This window comes from Pygocentrus nattereri, chromosome 9 (genome assembly GCF_015220715.1).
Source record: "Pygocentrus nattereri isolate fPygNat1 chromosome 9, fPygNat1.pri, whole genome shotgun sequence".
Taxonomy (NCBI): Eukaryota; Metazoa; Chordata; class Actinopteri; order Characiformes; family Serrasalmidae; genus Pygocentrus; species Pygocentrus nattereri.
The window spans coordinates 21,949,889-21,970,672 of NC_051219.1; the positions used below are offsets into that span (position 1 = coordinate 21,949,889).

Below are 20,784 nucleotides of genomic sequence, written 5' to 3' on the forward strand. Positions count from 1 at the left end.
CTGTGTACAGGGATTAGTATAGGAAAGAGAGAAGATTTACCTTTATACCTTTTAATCTATGTTAGAATCTCCTTTGAAATATATACAGTTGTGAGGAAAAGTTTAAGAACTCTTTGGAATTATCTGGGGTTCAGCACAAATGGCTCCTAAAAGCTGATCTGATCTTCAGCTAAGACATGATAATAAATAAAGACAGTCTTATTAAACAAACAATAGACACAACACTTCACAATGCAGCTGGAAACCACCCCTGATTGCTTTACTGGCATATTCAAGTCTGTACAGTGAACTTCTCTATAACAAAAGACACTGTGTCAGGTTATCTTCTAAAGCACCCCTCTCACTTCTCCCCCTCTGCCCCGCCCCCCAATATATTCACTCGCTTCATTTTCCTACAGTGGTAATGAGATGTTTCATTATTTGCATTTCACAGCTTTTAATAGCGAGAGAATTTAGGCTAAGCCCCGGGTTGTCAGAGAGGGAGCCTCCACTGGAGACACGGCTAGCTTCAGGGGCTCTGAGGCAGCGAATAGCCCAGAAACACACTAGGACAGAGGGAGGAAAAAAGAAAAGAGAGGGACTGCGCAAGACAGGGGCCATGTCAAATAGGGTCCCTACTGGAAAAAAGGGTTTCCATGAGGTATGGTTTTAGGGGGTTAACAAGTTAATTGCTTTCCGTCTGGCTTTAGCGTTTTCCCACTCTCAGCGAGAGAAGACCAGAGAGACTGCAAGAAAATGAAAGGGAAAAAAGAGTATTTAAAAGGAAGGAAAGGGAAAATAGAAAGTCAAGGTGATGTCTTATTGCCTTTGATTCCGTGATCATGCAGAAGAAAGAGAAAGGTTTGGAGTTTGCAGACGAAATGGAGTGTCCTTGGCACGCGGCAGTATTGGAGAAAGTTTTTTATTTATTTATTTATTTTAACCCTGGTGCGTCTGAGCAGCAAAAGAGTTTGGTCAGACAGCTTTCCAGAGGGGGAGACGGGGTGAAGTCTGCACAAAGCCCTTTGAGCTGAGTCGGCGAGTGTGGAGGAGGGTGGGGACGAGAGCCTTTGTGTGAAGCGCGTGAGCGAGGGTGGATTGGAAGATGAGGACATGGCCTGAGGCTCTTAAAGATCATTGATGACTCGGCCTCGTCACCGAGTTTTTGAGAGCAAGCTGAGGTCAGGGCCTCCACTGTGCCTTCAACTGTTCACGGACAGCTCGATTAAGCATGCTAAGGCTGAGACCTTGCAGTATACTCCCTGTATATACACACATGGACTGCAGAATGGTTGGGGGGGCACTGCCCAGGCCATAGCCTGACCTGTTTTTTTTAATGTGGGCCCAAGAACTTTCACTAGACTATCACTGTGTAAATTCCAGCCCAGCATATCTTGGTATGAGTTTATTCTACCCATTCTGTAGTGCGTAAGTAGATACTTAACATAATGTAAGTTAAAGGCTTTCTCTTTCTAAAAAAGGAAGAAATTGATTAGCACACATGGAATCTTGAATGATCCTGGTGATATTGCTGGGGCAAAGTGAGAGGAAAGCTCAGAAGTGACAGTGGTTCAATTAGTTGATTCTTCTGATGGTTATCAAAATGCTCTTAGAAATAAGATGCCTATAAGGCTTCCTTGGAGCATTGCCACAGAGGAACCACTTTGGATTCTTTGGAGAACCATTTTTGTAAACTAGATATGTGATGAACCTTTTTAAAATTTTATCAACCTCTGCCTGATCTAGGAAGCACCCTTAAATTTGCATAGAAACTTTGTATTATATGGCTCCGTAAACCATTATGTGGCATAGCTGAAAGAAAGTTTTTTAACAGTGTAGATTAATTTATTTGAGAATTAATTGTTAGTTGCAGTCCCACGAATCGGGCCACTCCGCGAGCAGTGGAAAAACTATCCAAGGCTTTTGGTAGCAGTTTAACCACACAGTGTTGTGTTGATAGCAAATAGATTACAGTGGGTGACTGCCATAAAACAAAAGAATGAAGCACTATAAAAAGACAACCAATTTATTCAAATCAAAGCAAGACAAGAGAGAGAACTGGCACAAAATAAAAGATTCTTTGTTTTATACCCATGCTATTGACCCTACTGAGGCTGGTGGTCTTCACCTATCAGAAGAACATTCCTCAGTCTCTGTATACAGACCCATGTTCAGGCCTCACCCTACTGACCCTGATGGTGGATTTTCCTCCCGGACTCACCCTCCCTTCCCCCGGAGAGGAGCAAGGGAGGTGGGGGAGGATGAGCGGAGGGCTTATGGCTTTCAAAGCCATTTAGATCCGTTCTGGTCACACTTTCCGTGGTGTGATGGGCCCTGGCTCACCTGCACCAGCTGGAATCCGGCCAGGAGAAGCACACAAGTACAGAGACAGAGATAGGGACTTACACAGAATGAGAAGAGACAGTACTTTTCAAGAATCAAGTCGTGTTATAATACATTATCATGTTAGATCATTTAATTCATCCTAGACTATAGTATGTGTGTTGAAGAAGATCCTAGTACATGATTTCCTCTTCCTCTTCCTCTCATGTAGTCAATCAGCCAAGACACGCTTGATATCCAAAGTTTGCTTCTTTGGTTTTACACTGGGCTAATAAGGCTAATGTAGCTTACATGTAAAAGTGGAAAAGAATCCTAGAGAGAAAATTTAAGCATTATTGTTCTGTTTTTATAGATAACAGTATGTCAGAAACTACATAAGCACATATGCAAGACTGTTTAAGATTGCTTAACAACGCAGTATTGTTTGTGGCAAGTCTGTGATGATTTGCATAATGTGATACAATATGCTTCCTTTACTTGTTAGCTAAATAAGCCCTTTTGCACCAGTTCAAAACTAAAGATGCAAACTTCAGACATCAAACATGTCTTGGACTCTTGGTTTTGTCTTATGTTTTAGGTCTGGGGAAAACCATATAAATTCCCAAAATATTTTTTTCTGAACTATTTAAGGCCTGTCTAATTCCCATCGCCATTAGGGACAAACATGAGAAAAACTTCTTCCTCCACCTCTTTCTTCGCTGTGTATGTGCTGTGCTCGTGTGTGTGTCTGTATGTTTCTGTGTGCAGGGGGCCCATCGCTGGAGGAGGCCAGTCACTTTAGATTTGAGTGAATGAGGGTGACAGAAACTTAAAGCAGTGATGGCACTCTTTAACACTCCAGCCCCAGAGTGGTGTTACGCAGACCGGGCAGCCGCTGTCCTCCACTCTGTCCTCACTTTCTCTGTTCTCTTAGCCCCAAAACTCATTCACGGCAATGACACCATGTCTAACCCTGCATCGTTGATTAGGTCTCATCAACTATTGTAGATGGTGATCTTAGTTCAGATTGGGTATCATATACTTCCATTTCAGGTGGGCACTATTTTGCCTAGGTTTAAACATTGAGGTCTAGTGAAAATGTTCTCCAGATGTGGTCAGTCTGCCATTTTGGTGTCCAAAGTTTGTTTCTTTACCTTTGCACTTCTCCATTTAGCATTGCACAACCTCCATGGCTGAATAATCACACACTAGAATTGTTAAGTAATCATGAATAGACCTTCTTATGTGGCACCTGACAGTGTATGATACATAAAATGGACAAACATATGTCACATAGCTAAAACAGTAGTAGCAATGTTCTTATGTTTTGTCTGATATATATGTATTTGGGGTAAGAGGTAAATTGTGTAAATTACAATTAGCAGTATACAACCCCAATTCCAATGAAGTTGGGAGGTTGTGTAAAACATAAATAAAAACAGAATACGATGATTTGCAAATCCTTTTCAACCTATATTCAATTGAATACACTACAAAGACAAGATATTTAATGTTCAGATAAACTTTATTGCCTTTTGCAAATATTCACTCATTTTGAATGTGATGCCTGCAACACGTTCCAAAGAAGTTGGGACAGGGACATGTTTACCACTCTGTTACATCACCTTTCCTTTTAACACTCAATAAGTGTTTGGGAACTGAGGACCCTAAATGTTGAAGCTTTGTAGGTGGAATTCTTTCCCATTCTTGCTTGATGTACAACTTCAGTTGCTTGACAGTCCGGGGTCTCCGTTGTCTTATTTTGTGCTTCATAATGCACCACACATTTTCGGTACCCGCACTCTTTTACTACGAAGCCACGCCGTTGTAACACGTGCAGAATGTGGCTTGGCATTGTCTTGCTGAAATAAGCAGGGATGTCCCTGAAAAAGACTTTACTTGGATTGCAGCATATGTTGCTCCAAAACCTGTATGTACCTTTCAGCATTAATGGTGCCTTCACAGATGTGTCAGTTACCCATGCCATGGGCACTAACACACTCCCATACCATCAGAGATGCTGGCTTTTGAACTTTGCGCTGATAACAATCCAGACAGTCCTTTTCCTCTTTGGCCCGGAGGACATGACATCCATGATTTCCAAAAACAATTTGAAATGTGGACTCGTCAGACCACAGGACAGTTTTCCACGTTGCATCAGTCCATCTCAGATGAGCTGGGGCCCAGAAAAACCGGCAGCGTTTCTGGGTGTTGATATATGGCTTTTCACTTTGCATGGCAAGGTTTTAAATTGCACTTGTAGATGGAGCGACGAACTGTGGTCACTGACAATGGTTTTCTGAAGTGCTCCTGAGCCCATGTGGTAATATCCGTTACAGAATGATGTCAGTTTTTAATGTAGTGCCACCTGAGGGATCGAAGGTCATGGGTATTCAATGTTGGTTTTCTGCCTTGCCGCTTACTTGCAGAGATTTCTCCAGATTCTTTTAATCTTTTGATGATACTATGGACTGCAGATGATGAAATCCCTAAATTCCTTCTTAAACTGTTGGACTATTTGCAGTTGTTCACAAAGTGGTGAACCTCACCCCATCCTTGCTTGTGAACAACTGAGCCTTTAAGGGATGCTCCCTTTATACCCAATCATGACACTAACCTGTTTCCAATTAACCTGTTCACCTGTGGAAAACACCAAACAGGTGTTTTTTGAGCATTCCTCAATTTTCCCAGTCTTTTGTTGCCCCTGTGCCAACTTCTTTGGAACGTGTTGCAGGCATCAAATTCAAAATGAGTGAATATTTGCAAAAAACAATAAAGTTTATCCATTTGAACATTAAATCCTGTCTTTGTAGTGTATTTAATTGAATATAGATTGAAAAGGATTTGCAAATCATCGTATTCTGTTTTTATTTATGTTTTATACAACGTCCCAACTTCATTGGAATTGGGGTTGTAATAAGTGAGTCCAAACACTGATTGTGAATGGTTTAGTCCAGAGTCAGCTAGCTTTGCATGTTGGGCAACTGTAGTGAATGAAAGCACTGGAAGTGTGACTGGGACAGGACAGCACAAGCAGGCTTTCAGATGAGCACTCCAAAAGGATTCACAGTGGCTGTGTGTCTCATCAGTCCATTATAGAGTCCTTCCTTTTCTTTCCTTTCTCCTCTTTTTTACCATTTTTTGCTCCACTAACCTTCAGATCCCTCTAGTCGTGCTGAAGCAGAAAATCTGATTAGGCTGACTGCATTGTGTCTCACTCTGTGTTTAGTGTGCTGTTTCACTTCACGTGTCCAGCAGTTTGCATTGGATGTCTTTATTTTTTGGCTAATGTACTATTGTCTGCATTTTTATTACATAGTCAGACTCATATTGACCTGCAGTGTCATCTAGACAAAAGGCAAAAATCAGTCTCTGTTTTTTAGTATAACTACAATTCATAATTCCAAATATGAGACTTACCATCCACAGACATTTATATAGAAGCATGACCCCATCAATGCTATGGTCAATTAAAGAAAGTGTGGTAGATAAAAAAGATGTAAAGGCTACTGAAGTGTGTGTTTGCGTTGGTGGCCTTGATGTAAGGTGGCTCATATAGCCGTTCTAGCTGAATGTATGAGAGCTGGATGAAAAAGAAGAGTTTGATTTTCTCAGTGTGTGTGTGTGTGTGTATGCCTTCTTTGTCATGGCTTAGGTTAAAGATTTTATTTCTATTCTTTCAGCCTACCTTTTTGTCAGGGAGGGAAGAACATCTTTACTTGAAGGCTAAACTTTAGCTGATAAAACAGCAAAAGTTCTGAAAATCAAAATAGTGTTGTTCTGTTATTGTGGTCACACAAAAAACCCCAAACAAACAAAAAAACCTAAAAAAGGCCCTAAAGACAGTCAAGACAGACACTAACCAAAATGAAGAGGATAAAAACATCATTTGTCGCTCTCACTTTCCTCCTCTCACCATCTTTCAAAGTAAGGTGTGTTTGTGTGAGCGGACACTGGAGACATGAAGGATTGATTAGATCGTACAAACCGTCAGGTTCAGAGTAACTTGCTTAAACGTGACCTGAAGTGTGCCGGCCTGCAGCAAACGCTGCTGTCAGTGTGGAAAAGAGGAGCTGTCGCATTGAACTCGACCCAACATGAGCTGACAGCCTCAACACTCCAAACACACACCACAGCGCACGACTGCTAACAGACTAGACCTGCTGATTTACTACTAACGCACTGCACAAGAGCTTACAGCAAGAGAAAGCTGTCTGTATGTGTGTGTATGTGTCTGTGTGTGTGTGTAGTTCATACAATGCCTGACCTGTATATTTGTATTTCTAATAATAATGATAAAAATGAATTTAATGTATATAATGGTTGTCACCCACCCAATGATGCTTTACAACAGAAGAAATGACACAAATAGACAAAAGCACACCATACGCACACACAGTCCCCCAGCTGCTGGAGGGAAAACTTCCCAAACTGTGGTGAAAATTCTCAGCTGGGAAGACTCCTTAACCACTGTGTAAAGTCTTGGCTAGCAGGCCCAAAAAAAATTCCTTAACTGTGTAAAGTCTCACAGCGGGCAAGCTGGGGAAAAAACTCGCTAGTCAAAGAGTAAAGTCTTGGCCATCAGGCCTCGGAAGAATTCTTAGCTACACTGTAAAGTTTCTGTTGGCTGCACCAGGAAGACTTCTTAGCCAGCTTAGATATAAAGTGTCATGAGCAGCAGGCCTTAGTCTCAGTATAATGCCTCATGGCCAAAAATCCCAGAAAGACTCTTTAACTGCAATGTAAAGTCTCGCAGCCAACAGACTGTGGAAAACTATTTAGCTGCAGTGTAATATTTGGGCTGACAGGCCCAGGAAGACTCCTTAGCCACAGTGTAAAATATCACAGACAAAACAGTGCAAGACAATACACAGACAAACAAAATAGACAACAGCTAAAATGTGCCCAGCGTTCTCACACCGGAGGTGACACACACATATATACCTCTACGTATCTTCTATGTCTGTTTTTTTAGCGTTGGACATGGTCAGTGTGTATATATATGTGTGTGTGTGTGTGTGTGTGTGTGTGTGTGTGTGTGTGAGCAACCCATAAGGAATATTGCCTCTCTTTTTCAACTTTCTATGGCCTCTCTCTCTCTCTCTCTCTCTCTCTGTCTCTCTCTCCAGTGTGATTGTGACTGGAATAGACGTTGTTCAGGTGTTCATTGTTCAACTAATAATGCTTTTGTTTTGGTTTATTAGCTGCAGAATAAAATTACCCCGTACCCATATAAAGCACTTTACTGCAATCCGCTCTTCACACATTTCCCCGTTTCTGTTGTTAAATGGTTGGATTTAATTAGCATTTTGTCAGTTAGTGGAGTGATCAAGTGGAAAATGGGGCTGCTGAACAGCTGATTCATTTTGAACCGAGACGGCTGTGGCTGCTGCCCAGCAAATTGCCTGCCTTGAACGTACAACACTGGCCAAAGCATGTCACTCGCCTCAGCACTGCATTCCCCCTGACATGTCATGTTTAAACTGGTCCTGACACAAACGATGGACCTCAATTAAATAAATTCACATGTTTTTAGGGGGCTTTGTGTTTGAGTTTGCAGGCAGAGCTGTGCTAAATGAAAACTGATGGTAATATAGCAACTGCTTGGACATAGAATATGTATTATATGTAGTAATGATTCTGATATATTTCATGTATATCATAATAACACTACATATCATGTCTGTCATGAAGCTTAAGGATTTTTTGTTCAAATTTGTGGAATCACTTGGGGTTCATTTTAATAATTAATGTACAATAATACCATATGCAGTGTAGGTGGTTAAGGCATGAACATTCTTTGGGAAAAAGAAGAAATATTAAATTATAGCAGATATACTATTTACAGATTAACTATTTACAGTAATTTTCTGAGCATTTGATCACTTGAAATAATAGCATTGTGGGTAACAAATTATTAGTAAAACTTGTTATATATATATATATATATATATATATATATATATATATATATACACACATATACATTTCTGTCATTTTAGATTAATCTAAATGTACATTAATTTATTTTTTACATATATGTTATTTACTTTTTTTAATGTGTTCATTCATTCATTCATTCATTCATTCATTCATTCATTTCCTCACTCACTCAATCACAGTGTATATTACAGCTGCCCACCTAAGTAGAAGAGATATAGCAATACTACTATTACTACTACTACTAATAATAATAATGATAATAATTAAACTTTTGAAACTTTTGAATGATCAAACTTTTGAACAAACTGGAAACAGAAGAACACCAGATCTGTCCTGCTGAAACTCCCTGAAACACTCTGTCACTGTCTTCAAAGTAGTGAGAGGAATGTCCTGAAAAAGCCTGCTGTTCTAACCTGTCTGTATGATACATGCAGTGCTAACCAGGGTGTGTACATCTCTCCATCCCAGACTCTGTCCAGAAGACGCAGCCACCCAGTAAATCCAATGAATAACCGGAAGGAAGACATGGAGATCACGTCGCACTACCGGCAGCTTCTGCGCGAGCTGAATGAGCAGCGGCAGCACGGCATCCTGTGCGACGTGTGTGTCATCGTAGAGGGCAAAATCTTCAAGGCGCACAAGAATGTGCTGCTGGGCAGCAGCCGCTACTTCAAGACGCTCTACTGCCAGGTAGGGAGGGCAATATGATGATGTGTGATAAATTACATCATGATGCTCTTCTCTGAGTACTAACTGCATTTATAATATGAAACACAAATGTAGACCAATTATAGACAGCCTGTCAACAACAAACACCAGTGTATAAACTGCTAGGGCAGTGAAAAAATGTGCTTTGAATTGATATGATTAAAGTGTGTCAAGTGTTTGCACTTAGATGACACAATAATTGCCAAAACAAGTAAACTTAAAGAAAGCAATCATGTAGATGTATTATATGTAATGACACATATTTTCAGATTTAATTCAATTTTGATTTCTAAAGTTAAGATTCAGAATTTCAATCTCACCCAAGGATAATTCAGAGACAGATTACTCTTAAAATTACATTCACAAAAAGATGTATTAAAAAATATCATGATTTTGTAAAGCTCTATTATATACAGACTGAATTCCAAAAAACTTGGGACAGTTGGATAAAGTGTAAACAAAAACAGACAGCAATGTTTTGCAAATCTTTTTGACCTGTATTAAATAGAAAACAGTACAGAGGCAAGTTATTTAATGTTTCTACTAATTACTTTATTTTTTGTGTGTATATATGTTTATTTTAAATATGATGCTTGCAACATATTCCAGTGTAACAAGAAGCATGTTTACCTCTGTATTATGTCACCTTTCCTTTTCACAATGTTTAGTAATTATTTGGGAACTAAGGGCAGAAATAGTGAAAGGGGAATTTTTTCCCATTTTGCTTGATATTACACTTCAGCTGCTCAACATTTGGGGATCTCTGTTGATATAAGCTGCACTTCATAATGGGCCACACATTTTGAGTGGGAGACAGATCCGGACCACAGGCAGGCCAGTCTAGCAGCTACACTCTCTTACTATGAAGCCATGCTGTTGTAATGTGCAGAATGTGGATTGGCATTATCTGGCTGAAACAAGCAAGGATGTTCCTGAAAAAGATGTTGTCTAGATGGTAGCATATGTATCATGAGGCAGTATTGTGACAGGTGCTGGTTTCAGAATTTTACTTTAACAGTTGGGATGGTCCATTTCCTCTTTGGCCTGGAGAACACAACATCCATTATTCCCAAAAGGAATCTGAAAGGTGGAACTCACTAGACCACAGGACATGTTTCTACTTTGTGTCAGTCTATCACAGATGGGCCTTTAGCCCAAAAAAATCGGCAGTGTTTCTGGATGATAAGGATAAATGGCTTCAGTCATAACTTTTTTAGAATGTATTGCAGGCAAATTTGGAAAAAACATACATTTACAAAAATCAAAAAAGTTGGTAACGTGCAATATTTAAACACCTCTTTTTGTGGTATCACTGCTTTCTGTTTTTATTTGCATTTTATCTACTGTCCCAACAGTTACTACACATATCAGTTTGGCTAAAAAAAATACTTAAAAAATACTTCCATCCATCCATCCATTTTCTAAGCCGCTTCTCTGTCAGGGTCGCGGGGGGGTGCTGGAGCCTATCCCAGCAGTCTTCGTGCGAAAGGCAGGATTAAAATATACTATAATAAAAATATATATAATATAAAAGGCAGGATAAAAAATACTTAAATACAAAAAATACTTAAAATATAAAAATAGCTAGAATGCAGCCAGATGCCTAGTTTTGATCATTGGCTGTTGTTTCCATGAAAGAATTAGGGGCCTATACATTTTTTTTATTCTGTATTGAATTTAATAAACTGCATAGTAGTAAAGTAGTTGATTCAGTTTCAACCAGTGATACTTGTCTCTTATTTTACTGATTTTTTCTTTTTACCAAATTCTGTAAATGATCTCTGACCCCTTCTTAGTTTATTTTTGCAGAAGGTTTATTTAAAAACATCATCATATTCATGGGTTCTTTTTTATACAGCACTACTGTTTTGTGCATTTTGTCTATTTCAATTAGTTGCCAAAAAGCTACATGTCCTGACACATATCTTATGTGATGAATGTGTCTCTAAGCACCAAGATGTTACATTTCTGTGATTTCACCAACCATTACTGCCAGGTAAAGAAGGGCACGGAGCAGCAGGCCACGATCACACACCTGGACATTGTGACGGCGCAGGGCTTCAAGACCATTCTGGACTTCATGTACTCTGCTCACCTGGCGCTCACCAGCAAAAATGTCATTGAGGTGATGTCAGCCGCCAGCTATCTGCAGATGACCGACATCGTGCAGGCATGCCACGGCTTCATAAAGGCTGCGCTGGACATCAGCATCCGCTCTGAGCTGGCTGACGAGCTGGCTGACATGGAGATGGGAGTGGTGGGCTCAGTGGGTGCTGGAATGGGGCCAGGGGGAGCAGGGGGTGTAGCCTCAGAGGCACTGGCATCCATGATCTCAGCCCGCAGCTCCTCACCATGGCTAAACCGTCGCACTAGTCCAGCTAATTCATCAGGGGACTCAGCCATTGCTAGTTGCCATGGTGAAGGTGGCAGCACCTATGGCAAGGAGGACCAGGAGCCTAAAAGTCATGAGAGCCAGGAAGACGCCTGTTCGCAGCCACTGTGGCCTCCTGACTATCGTTCTGTCCAGGTTAAAGAGGAGCAAGTGTCACCCTCTAACGTACGGGATGGAGCGGGGGGCAGCCGAGGGGCGCAGGGAACGCCTGGAGAGCAGGGGAACAGAGGGGGGGAGGGGGGTTGGCAGGTGTCTGGCTCAGGCCGCAGAAAGAATCGCAAGAACAAGGACACGGTCAGACACATCACGCAACAGAACGAGGGCGACAGTCGGGGAGGCTCGCCGCTGCCTTCCATGCTGTCCACGACCAACTGGAACAACTACAACCAAGACATTCCAGGTAGGATTATCAGCAGTATGCTTTATAGAGGAGATGGTATTGGCTACATGAGCAGTGATTTTCTCATTTATGCTTTGAAGGAAGATTACTTTGGAAGAGTTTAACTGTTTATTTATTGTGTCTCCCTGTTGTCACCAAGTAGCTTGGGTTTCTTGATATAGCTTGAGAAGTGACATATTTTGCTAGGGAAATGCTGACAGCAAGTCTCTTTGAGTAACTTCAGTGCTGTTTGAGTAACTTCAGTACTGTAGTTAGTAGTACTGTAGCCTGGCTCGCAGTTTCAGTTGTAGTTCATCTCAAAGGTGTTGGATGCAGTTGAGGTCAGGGCTCTGTGAGGGTCAGTCAGGTTCTTCCACACCAGAATCACCCAGCCATACTTTTATAGACCTTGCTTTGTGCACTGGGGCACAGCTATGCTGGGACAGAAAAGGGTGTTCCCCAAACTGTTTCCACAAAGTTGGAACCATGCAGTTGTCCAAAATGTCTTGGCATGCTCATGATTAGGAGTTCCCTTTACAAGAACTAAGGGGTTTTAGTTCTTGTAAAGAACCAACCCCTGAAAAACAACCCCACAGCATTATGCCTCCTCCACCAAACTTTACAGTTTGCACAGTGCAGTCAAGCAGGTAACGTTCTCCTGGCATTTACCAAACCCCGACTCATCCATCAAACTGTCAGATAGAGATGTGTGATTTGTCACTCTGCAGAACATGTTTCCACTGCTCCATAGTCCAGTGGTGGCGTGCTTTGATTGAATGAAATTTGAATGAAATGCCTGAATTCAAAGAGGTGTGTCCCAATACTATTGTCCATATAGTGTATATTGGAACATCAAATTTGATGCACAGACAAGTTTGTTAAACTATAAATGTTCTTGGAATTGTTTGATATTCTAATATGCTGCTAATATGATAATATACTTTCCCTTTATTCCATTTTGCAATTCCATTAGCTATAATTCAGACCTTTTTTTTGGAGAATTAGTTCAGCTGCAAAGACAATGCATATCCTTTTTTGTAAAATATTGGACAATTACAGCTTCTTATAGATTGAGGTGGGGAGTTTGGGGTTGAAAACTCATCTCCTCATTAATATCAGACACACACATGGGACACTAGACAGCCTCATCAACCTAAAAACAAAAACGTGCTGTCGTCTTTAGGAATGAGAACGCACTAGTGGCTGGGGGTAGGAGGGGGAGTGAGGCCCTACCTGCGTGAGCAGCATTTAGCTTCTGCTGCTGACAGGTATGTAGATCATTAAAAGTGAGGCAACTCTAATCTCTGGTGTATTTGAGCAGGCTGTAAAATGGGCACACATACACTTTAAGAAAACAGGATAATTGAATTGACCTTGGTGGCAGAGTGAGGATTAAGGTGTGTTGCCTATGTGTGTGCAGCTTGTGTGTGTGTGTGTGTATGTGTGTGTGTGTGTGTGTGTGTGTGTGTGTGTGTGTGTGTGTGTGTGTATGTGTTTGCTGGCTCCGCCCCATGGGGGCTTTAGGGAAGGTCTTGCAAAGTGTGAGGAAAGAATGAGGGAGGAGAAAAGATCCGCATCAGCTTAGTACCAGTTTACCTACTTAACTCTGGAGGCACTCTCTCAGTCCCCCACCCACACACCCCTCCTTTCCACCAACCAGCCCTGATACCTGAGGCTCTGACAGAAATAACCGCACATGCTGACCCAGCCCAAAAGAGCAAACATGAAGAACAAGGCTTGATACATCTCAGTGTCTTACAGCACTTCACAGGGACACACTTATAGCACCCATTCACAAGCCACATACATAAGGTCTAGTGGAACACATACTAATACTCTACTAACGCAGCGTTAAGTCAATCCAGTAATCCAACAATCACTTAGCTACATGGCTGACTGTTGAACTGATTCTCTATTGGATTTCTCCCAGCCAGTAAGGCATCCAGCAGCATTAGAGCACTTTATTCATATGGAAAGTTTAGACCAAATCAGCTGAAAGCCTTTGATTAAAGTTTTTATATCACTCATATTGCAAGTTTCAGACATTTACCAGAGTAAAGGTGAGAAGTAGGGGTCTAATGAGTGGGAGCTGGACATTCCTGAATATTTCACACATATGCTAAGCATGATTGTATGCTATGAATTGTGTTGGTTTTTGTGGTTGTTGTACTTTTTAGTATGACAGAACTAGAATAACCCACAGGTTATTGTATTCAAATGGTGATTTGGAAGTTATTTAATGAGAAATGAGCCTTGATAAATCTGATTTTTATTACCCAGATAATAACTTTTTTTTTTTTACCCAGATAAAAACATTTTAGTCTACTATTCATCAGTGCTTTACATCACATTAAGACAACTGTTTCTGCTTACATAAATATGTAAACAAGGATGGTCACTTTCAAAGCCCCCATGAATGTTTTGTTGGTGTTGAAACATATTCTCTACAGGAAACATACTTTAAGTAAATTTGAATTTAAGATACAAAAGTATATGCCAATTTTATGTGTTCAGTTCAGAAAATAAAATAAATTGATAATTAAAATTTATAGAAATATACCATATTATAGTTTCCTCCCTGTAGAGGAGACTCTAACTTATTTGCAAGTGAAAAACTCAACAAAATAGAAAAATGTAATTTGGGGTGTTCATACTTTTGTGTAAGACTATATTATAAATTGAGCCATCACCTGATTAATTTGAGAAGTAATCCAGTAATCAGTTTTTAGAAAAAGGCCAACAAAAAAGAAAAAGGAAATACTTTGTGGCAAAAATATGCATGTAAAAAATGTGCATATAAATGGATTTCCTTCAGGCACTGTTTCTTACTATAAGTGAAACCAGTATTTTATTTATATTTATAAAACCAGTTATATTTATATTTATTTATAAACCAGTATTTTATATATGCATTATCATCAGGCAAATTGTTAACTGAGCACTGATGATTCAATGAGAAGGTTTTTTCTTTATATATAAAAACACATTATTAATACCACCATAAACTTGTTGAACTTACAAGCAGGCCAAGAACAAGAAGTCCATGAGGGAGTACAGGTAGTATGGTTTTCCAGGGAGGCATAGAGCTTTTTGGAAGAGTGAGCTGGTTTCGGTGAAAGGCCACAGGAAGTGTCTAGTTGCAGATGGAATGATGGCATGGACCAGCCTGGCATTTAGTTCCTCCACTGAAAGCGCTTTCAGGACGCTGGGCACTTCACTCACTGATGTGTAGAGAGAATGCTCCAGGCAGGATGGAGGTGCTAGCTTGTGTTTCAACCTTGTTTCAAATTATATTGATTTTTTTTCTTTACTTTCTTCCTCTCTAACCTTTAATGTGTTCCACATACATGTATATACTTGTGAGAGTGTTTATATAAGTGGAGTAATATTGCAAGGGTTAGATATTATTTAGGACAAATAAGAAGCCTAGACAAAAAAGAGTCGCTAGTCATAATAGTGTCTGTCTCTCTCTCTCTCTCTCTCTCTCTCTCTCTCTTTCTCTCCCTCTCTCTCCCTCCCTCCCTCCCTCACTCACTCACTTGTACACAGACAGACAGACTAACACTCCCCCATCACTATGACTCTTTTTAGTCCATCTCCACTAAGAGCTAAGCCTAATTGCCTCATTCCGTATTGATACTGTTTGTCCATATGTTTGAACACTATCTGCTGAATGACCTTCTCACAATGCCGATTACACGTTAAGTTAATCCCAAATTAAATGAGGCAATAGGTTTGACCTGATTTGCGTACTACTTTTTAGAGACTTAACTTCCACTGGGTGTTTAAGTCATGCCTCTTTTGAAAGGATTGATTCCATTTCAGAAGCCTCTAGCCGAGCAGCTTACTAACAGAAAACAAGAAGTTAATGCACACGGATCCTTATGGGTTTAACATTATTTTCCCAAATGTTTCTGCTTTTTCATTTGTACTATGACAAGCTCTTTTTGTTATTTCATTATTTATTGTATTTTTTATTCTTTTTATTTACATTTAACAGCAACTGTACATACATGTTGATTCACTGGTTTTATCATAACTGTAGATATTTGTAAACTTTATCCAGCAGACAAATGTTTAAAAACCCTATGCTATTATGAGAGGCTATGTGAGGGCACATTGCCAGTTAGTGTTTGGTCTTTCTTTGTATGTGTGTGTGTGTGTGTGTGCACGGAGTGTTGAATAATGGGCACTTAACTCAGACTTCCATAGAAAGCCAGGCCCTTTTGTTGGGCAACCCTCTACTCTCTTGCCTCAGACTTAAACCCACACACTGAACCATGTCACCAGAGTCAGACAGCCCTACCAGTACTGCCATGTTAACCCTTAAAAGGGGAATTCCACTAATTTTTCAAATAATGGAGACATAAAACTATGTCATTTAAAGTGGTTTACTGTGGAATGGTGCATTGTAGCCAAAATCTACAACACACATGTAGCTATTTTATTTACTATTATCAAAAACCACCAGTAAACCTACACATCTTTAGAGTTTTTATAAATAATGCTTATAATGGTAAAACAGTGGTGAGTCTAAAAAAGTTTACTTTTGGCAATGTACTGTTGTACAACACCATACATGTACCTCTCCAACATGAATGGGTATAATAAGTTTTCATCAGGCATCAGAAATTGTATTCTTAACCCTTTCATGTAATAAATTTTGAGCTTTTAGAGGCATTAAATACTTTAGACGTCTGTTTTATGTCACCACCATTGTGAACATTGTGTTCTAGTTTTTTTTTTTTTAAGTGGAGCATTTCACAATAAAGTACTCCAAATTAATGTTTACAGATCAAAGATTAATTTAAAATGAAAATTAGAATTTTAAAAAGTCAAACGTTATTACTGCCATTTTCTTGCAGTATTACTAATGGCATATTTTGTGTATATAGTGTTTTGTGTTGGCTAAGTATTGGTAATATACCAGCTGGCACTTGATGAATAGACCAATATCATAACTTTTTATATTAACTTATATTAAGAATATTTTTTTCTTCTGTCCAGTTACTCTTTGGAAGAGGCAAGGTTTTATCCAACAGTTAAATGCTTTATTAAAAATACTAATATTAGTATTAATAATGGTCGCTGCTGGTGGTGTGCAGTGCTGGGGGTTTCTGTGGTTTGATTTAGACCCACTCTCTGACCTTTGTGTGTGATCACGGGGATTTTTTGCCTCTGCTCAGGATATGTCCCTGTCACACACATTCTGTTTTAGATAGCGCAACAATATCTCTACCATCAGAGTAGAAACTAAACTTGCTGTGTCCTTCCCCTTTTCCTTTCCACTGCATGACACAAGAATCACAAAATAACGCTGATTAAATACGGTTACCACATCAGAGGCTGCGTTTGCTTTTTGAGGGCTGCATTTGTCTTTTTATTGATAACTAGAGCAGCACTATGGCTAATTTCTCATTGTCTAGCTTTGGTTTGAAGACAGTGGGTTCCTGTGTGTTTTTTTTCTACAGTTCTGCAGCTGCATGTGTTTTAGGCCTGGGTTTTGAGTGTTTACTCTGCAGGTGTGTGTGCAGGATGAAAAGTATCAATGGAAGTTGCTGAAGGCCCTTTAAACTCTCAATAAAGACTTAACATTATTTAGCCCCTCCCAAAGTGCACACACCAAGTCACACACGTACATACTAGTGAAGTGTCATACATGCATGAGTCACTGCTTTGAGCCGACTGTTTTAGGTGAACGAGTCGTGAAGGTTTTTTTATTTTTTATTTTGTAAGACCAAATAAATGGGTAGGTTTTATTATGCTGTGCCTGAACCTCTTGGATCTCAGGCTTGGAAAATTCCCACTCTGTCCCTTTGTTTCCCTCAACATCTATTGTTTGTTGTATTAATTCAGCTTTTTTAAAATTCTTAGTGTGCCTTGTTAGTTTGTCAAATTTCTGTTTTCACAAACATTACAGTCTTCCTTAACTGCTGTACTACTTAAGGTGGAATGGAAAGTTAGAATAAGAAACCATTGGATTAGATGCCAACTTTAGCTTTGTCTGCTGTATGCTGTCTATTGTCTGCCATTTAACAAATTTTAGCCAGGTAAATATGAGGTAAGCAGTTGTGTTGTGCTTAATATTTGAATACTTCTTTTCCCCTGTGATTATTGTAATGAGGTGAGTCATTTTCTAACAATTTAGCAGCAATGAAACTAAATAGTTGTTGGTGACTATCCTCCTGACTATTGTGATGTGTCTGGGACATGTTTGCTATCTGGCTCTCTCAACTTGTAACCAGGCCCCTCTCTAAAATGAAATTCTCCACTGATGCAAACACAAACAGAATAACACACACACATACACACACACACATTCACACATAGCCACACATATATCAACACATATGCAAAATAAAGACACAGACTAACAAACTAACATGCACATATACACACGCACACAGGCATGCACATAAAGACACCTTTCCGCAAGCATGAGCAGAGACTAAAACTCACACAAGCACACACACCCGAATCATTAAAGGTATTTGCATGGAGTTGGGAGTCATTGTTTGGCTCCTGACGTGTTGAAGCATTATGGAAATATTGACCAACTATAAAAAGTTCAGTAGGTGATTGTGTAATACTGAACCCTAAGCCCCTTTCTGTGGTGCAGCTTCTCTATGAGCCACAGAAACACATAAAAAATGTTCTTTTAAATGAATCAGATAATTCAGTTTGACCTGTATGTTATTGATAGTGCTGGGGAGTATATGATCCATAATGGTATACCAATATTACTTTCTCCTAACATGTAGTTGCACTTTCAGGACAAAACCTTGTATCTTTTAGTCTTTTTTATGTTTATTTTTTGTTTATTGCATATTTTGCATATTTTGTGAACACCAGTTGCCCTTTAGATTCTGTACTCTCTTTAACTTCCATTATTAGTTATTATTTATTAGTTCCATTACAAGGATATTTTTCTTTCTTCTCCTAAATAATGTACTTTTTGGAGAAAGCAAGAATATTTTTTGTGACCAAATTTTCATTTTGTTTCATATTGTAGAAATGTTTAAAGGACAACCCAGTGATGAAATCAATATTCATAGGGCATAAATATAAAACTGGATACAGGTGACAAATCATATATCAATGTTATTGGTTTTTATGACCATTATATCAGTGATAGCCCTCTGTTCTACAGCACAGCCATGTACCATAATGTATTTCTGAATGAAATGCTGTTAGGGAGAGTATCTGAGCTAGCTGCAAATGCAAAAAATAAGCACAGATAATATGATGTACAGGCGCACAAACCATGCTAAGCTCGTTTTACCAAGTGACTAAGCCAGAGACAGTTCAATAGACTGTCAGTAGATCACCCACGAATGTTTAGTCCAGTTTTTTCATCAGGAGTAGTCCACTTTGTTTTTGAGACAGTGGGCATAAAGAAATGGCATGTCATTTGGTATAGACTTAGCCTAACATGGACACCAGAGCACTTCTGTTTCCTACTGTCTAAGGAGTCGCCTGAGTCACTCTTTCAGCTGCATCCGACAAGGCCGCGGTCTTGTGGCCTTGTCTGTGCAAGAAGCTGTGGACCATCTGGTATTTCAAACAGTGTCTGATGGTCAGAGGCATGAGTGTACTGGATGCACATATGAGATGAATGACTTACTACTTATACAAAGTTCCAGTTCCACCTTAAATGGTGCATCAGTTATAATCAGGCAATTACAGAGATGCCAGAATATAAATAGTACTCCATTTAAAGTGGAGCGGAAAATTTTAAAAATCTGACAGCATTTAGTACTTACTGCAAGATTGACATAGATTTATCTGTATATTGTTTGCTTTGGTTTTTATTATTTTGCAAAATAAAAATATTTTAGATTTACTGTGTTTGCAAAAGTGGACATTATTAGAAAGTGAAAGGACATTTTAGAATTATAAGCCAATGTATAATGTAAAATCATTTTAATGTAAAAAATAATGTACAAAAATAGGTTTATTTAACCCCTTAAATGGCCAGGGTCCGCTGGTAGGCCCAGTTTTATTACACATTTCTATAACCTCAGAATAGCTTAACTAGTTTACATTGGAATCCCTGTAGTTACTGAATAATAAAGCTTAGTGTGTAATTATCACATAATTATACCATCATACAATTATACCATAATGTATATTTTTGGCCATTCTGCTCTTTAATGTTTACTTAATATGAAGCCTTAATATGAAGTGACTGTGTAAAAAAGGTCTGTGTTGATGTAAAGTGTGTCAAACTCCATCAAATATCATCTGATGACTGTGATTTCTTTGGAAAAGACATCAGTACTGTATTTTGATTTAGATTTTATTCATTGCCGCCCAACAGTAGGTTGAGTCTCCTGCTTCAGTCGAGCTTTTTGATTCACTGACTATGTCAGAATAAACGAAGCAGCAGCCAGTAAGATGTGATGTCTTCTTTGAGCTGCTCATATGCCAGTCTCAGATTGTTTAACGTGATATTTCCAGCATCACTTCCCAACACACGCTATGACAGCAAGAGGCTTCCTGTTTGTAAACTCTGCATAAAGTGTGTATCTGTGTGTAAGTTTGTGTGTGTGTGTGTGTGTCTTCAGCCTAAAAAGTGCCTGAAATCTACTATATCCATTCCGTCACCATCCTACTGTACACTGCCTCTCCAGCATCAGCCTCTCTGCTGTTTTTTCCGCTTTTCTTTTCTTCATTCTGCAAGTCTCAGTAGTGTAAAGGTGAGCAAGTGCAGTAATGAGAGTGAGCCCCCTTTCACCCCCTCATCTCTCCATTCTCCCCAAAGTATTTACACCTCATTAAACTTGAAATAGGTTTAATATTTAAAACACCGCCAACATAGCTCAACCCCCTCCACCCCTTTCACCTTTGGATTTTTTTACCTTCTATGCTTTCTCCCAGTTTAATAATCTACTTTCATATTTCCTTCTAATATACTCCCTCTTCATTAAAACCTAAATAGATTTAATATTTCAGAAGATGGACTTAAATTTTAACCCCTTTATGGATTGTTTCTTTCTCAATCCCTAAGCACTTCTGTGTTAACTCTTACCTACTGTATCTCTCATAGCTTCTCTTCTTT

The 20,784-nt window shown here is 39.4% G+C and overlaps 1 protein-coding gene across 3 annotated transcripts in view; it reads left to right on the top strand.

Moving 5' to 3' along the window:
* Nucleotides 1–20,784, top strand: part of zbtb46 (zinc finger and BTB domain containing 46) — an 81,493-nt gene that overhangs the window by 17,141 nt on the left and 43,568 nt on the right. For all 3 annotated transcript variants that reach the window (XM_037541643.1, XM_037541645.1, XM_037541644.1), the window contains exons 2-3: nucleotides 8,713–8,934; nucleotides 10,949–11,744. In XM_037541643.1, coding sequence (XP_037397540.1) covers nucleotides 8,749–8,934; nucleotides 10,949–11,744 — 982 coding nt within the window. In that variant the 5' untranslated portion in view covers nucleotides 8,713–8,748. The remainder of the gene's footprint in view (nucleotides 1–8,712; nucleotides 8,935–10,948; nucleotides 11,745–20,784) is intronic.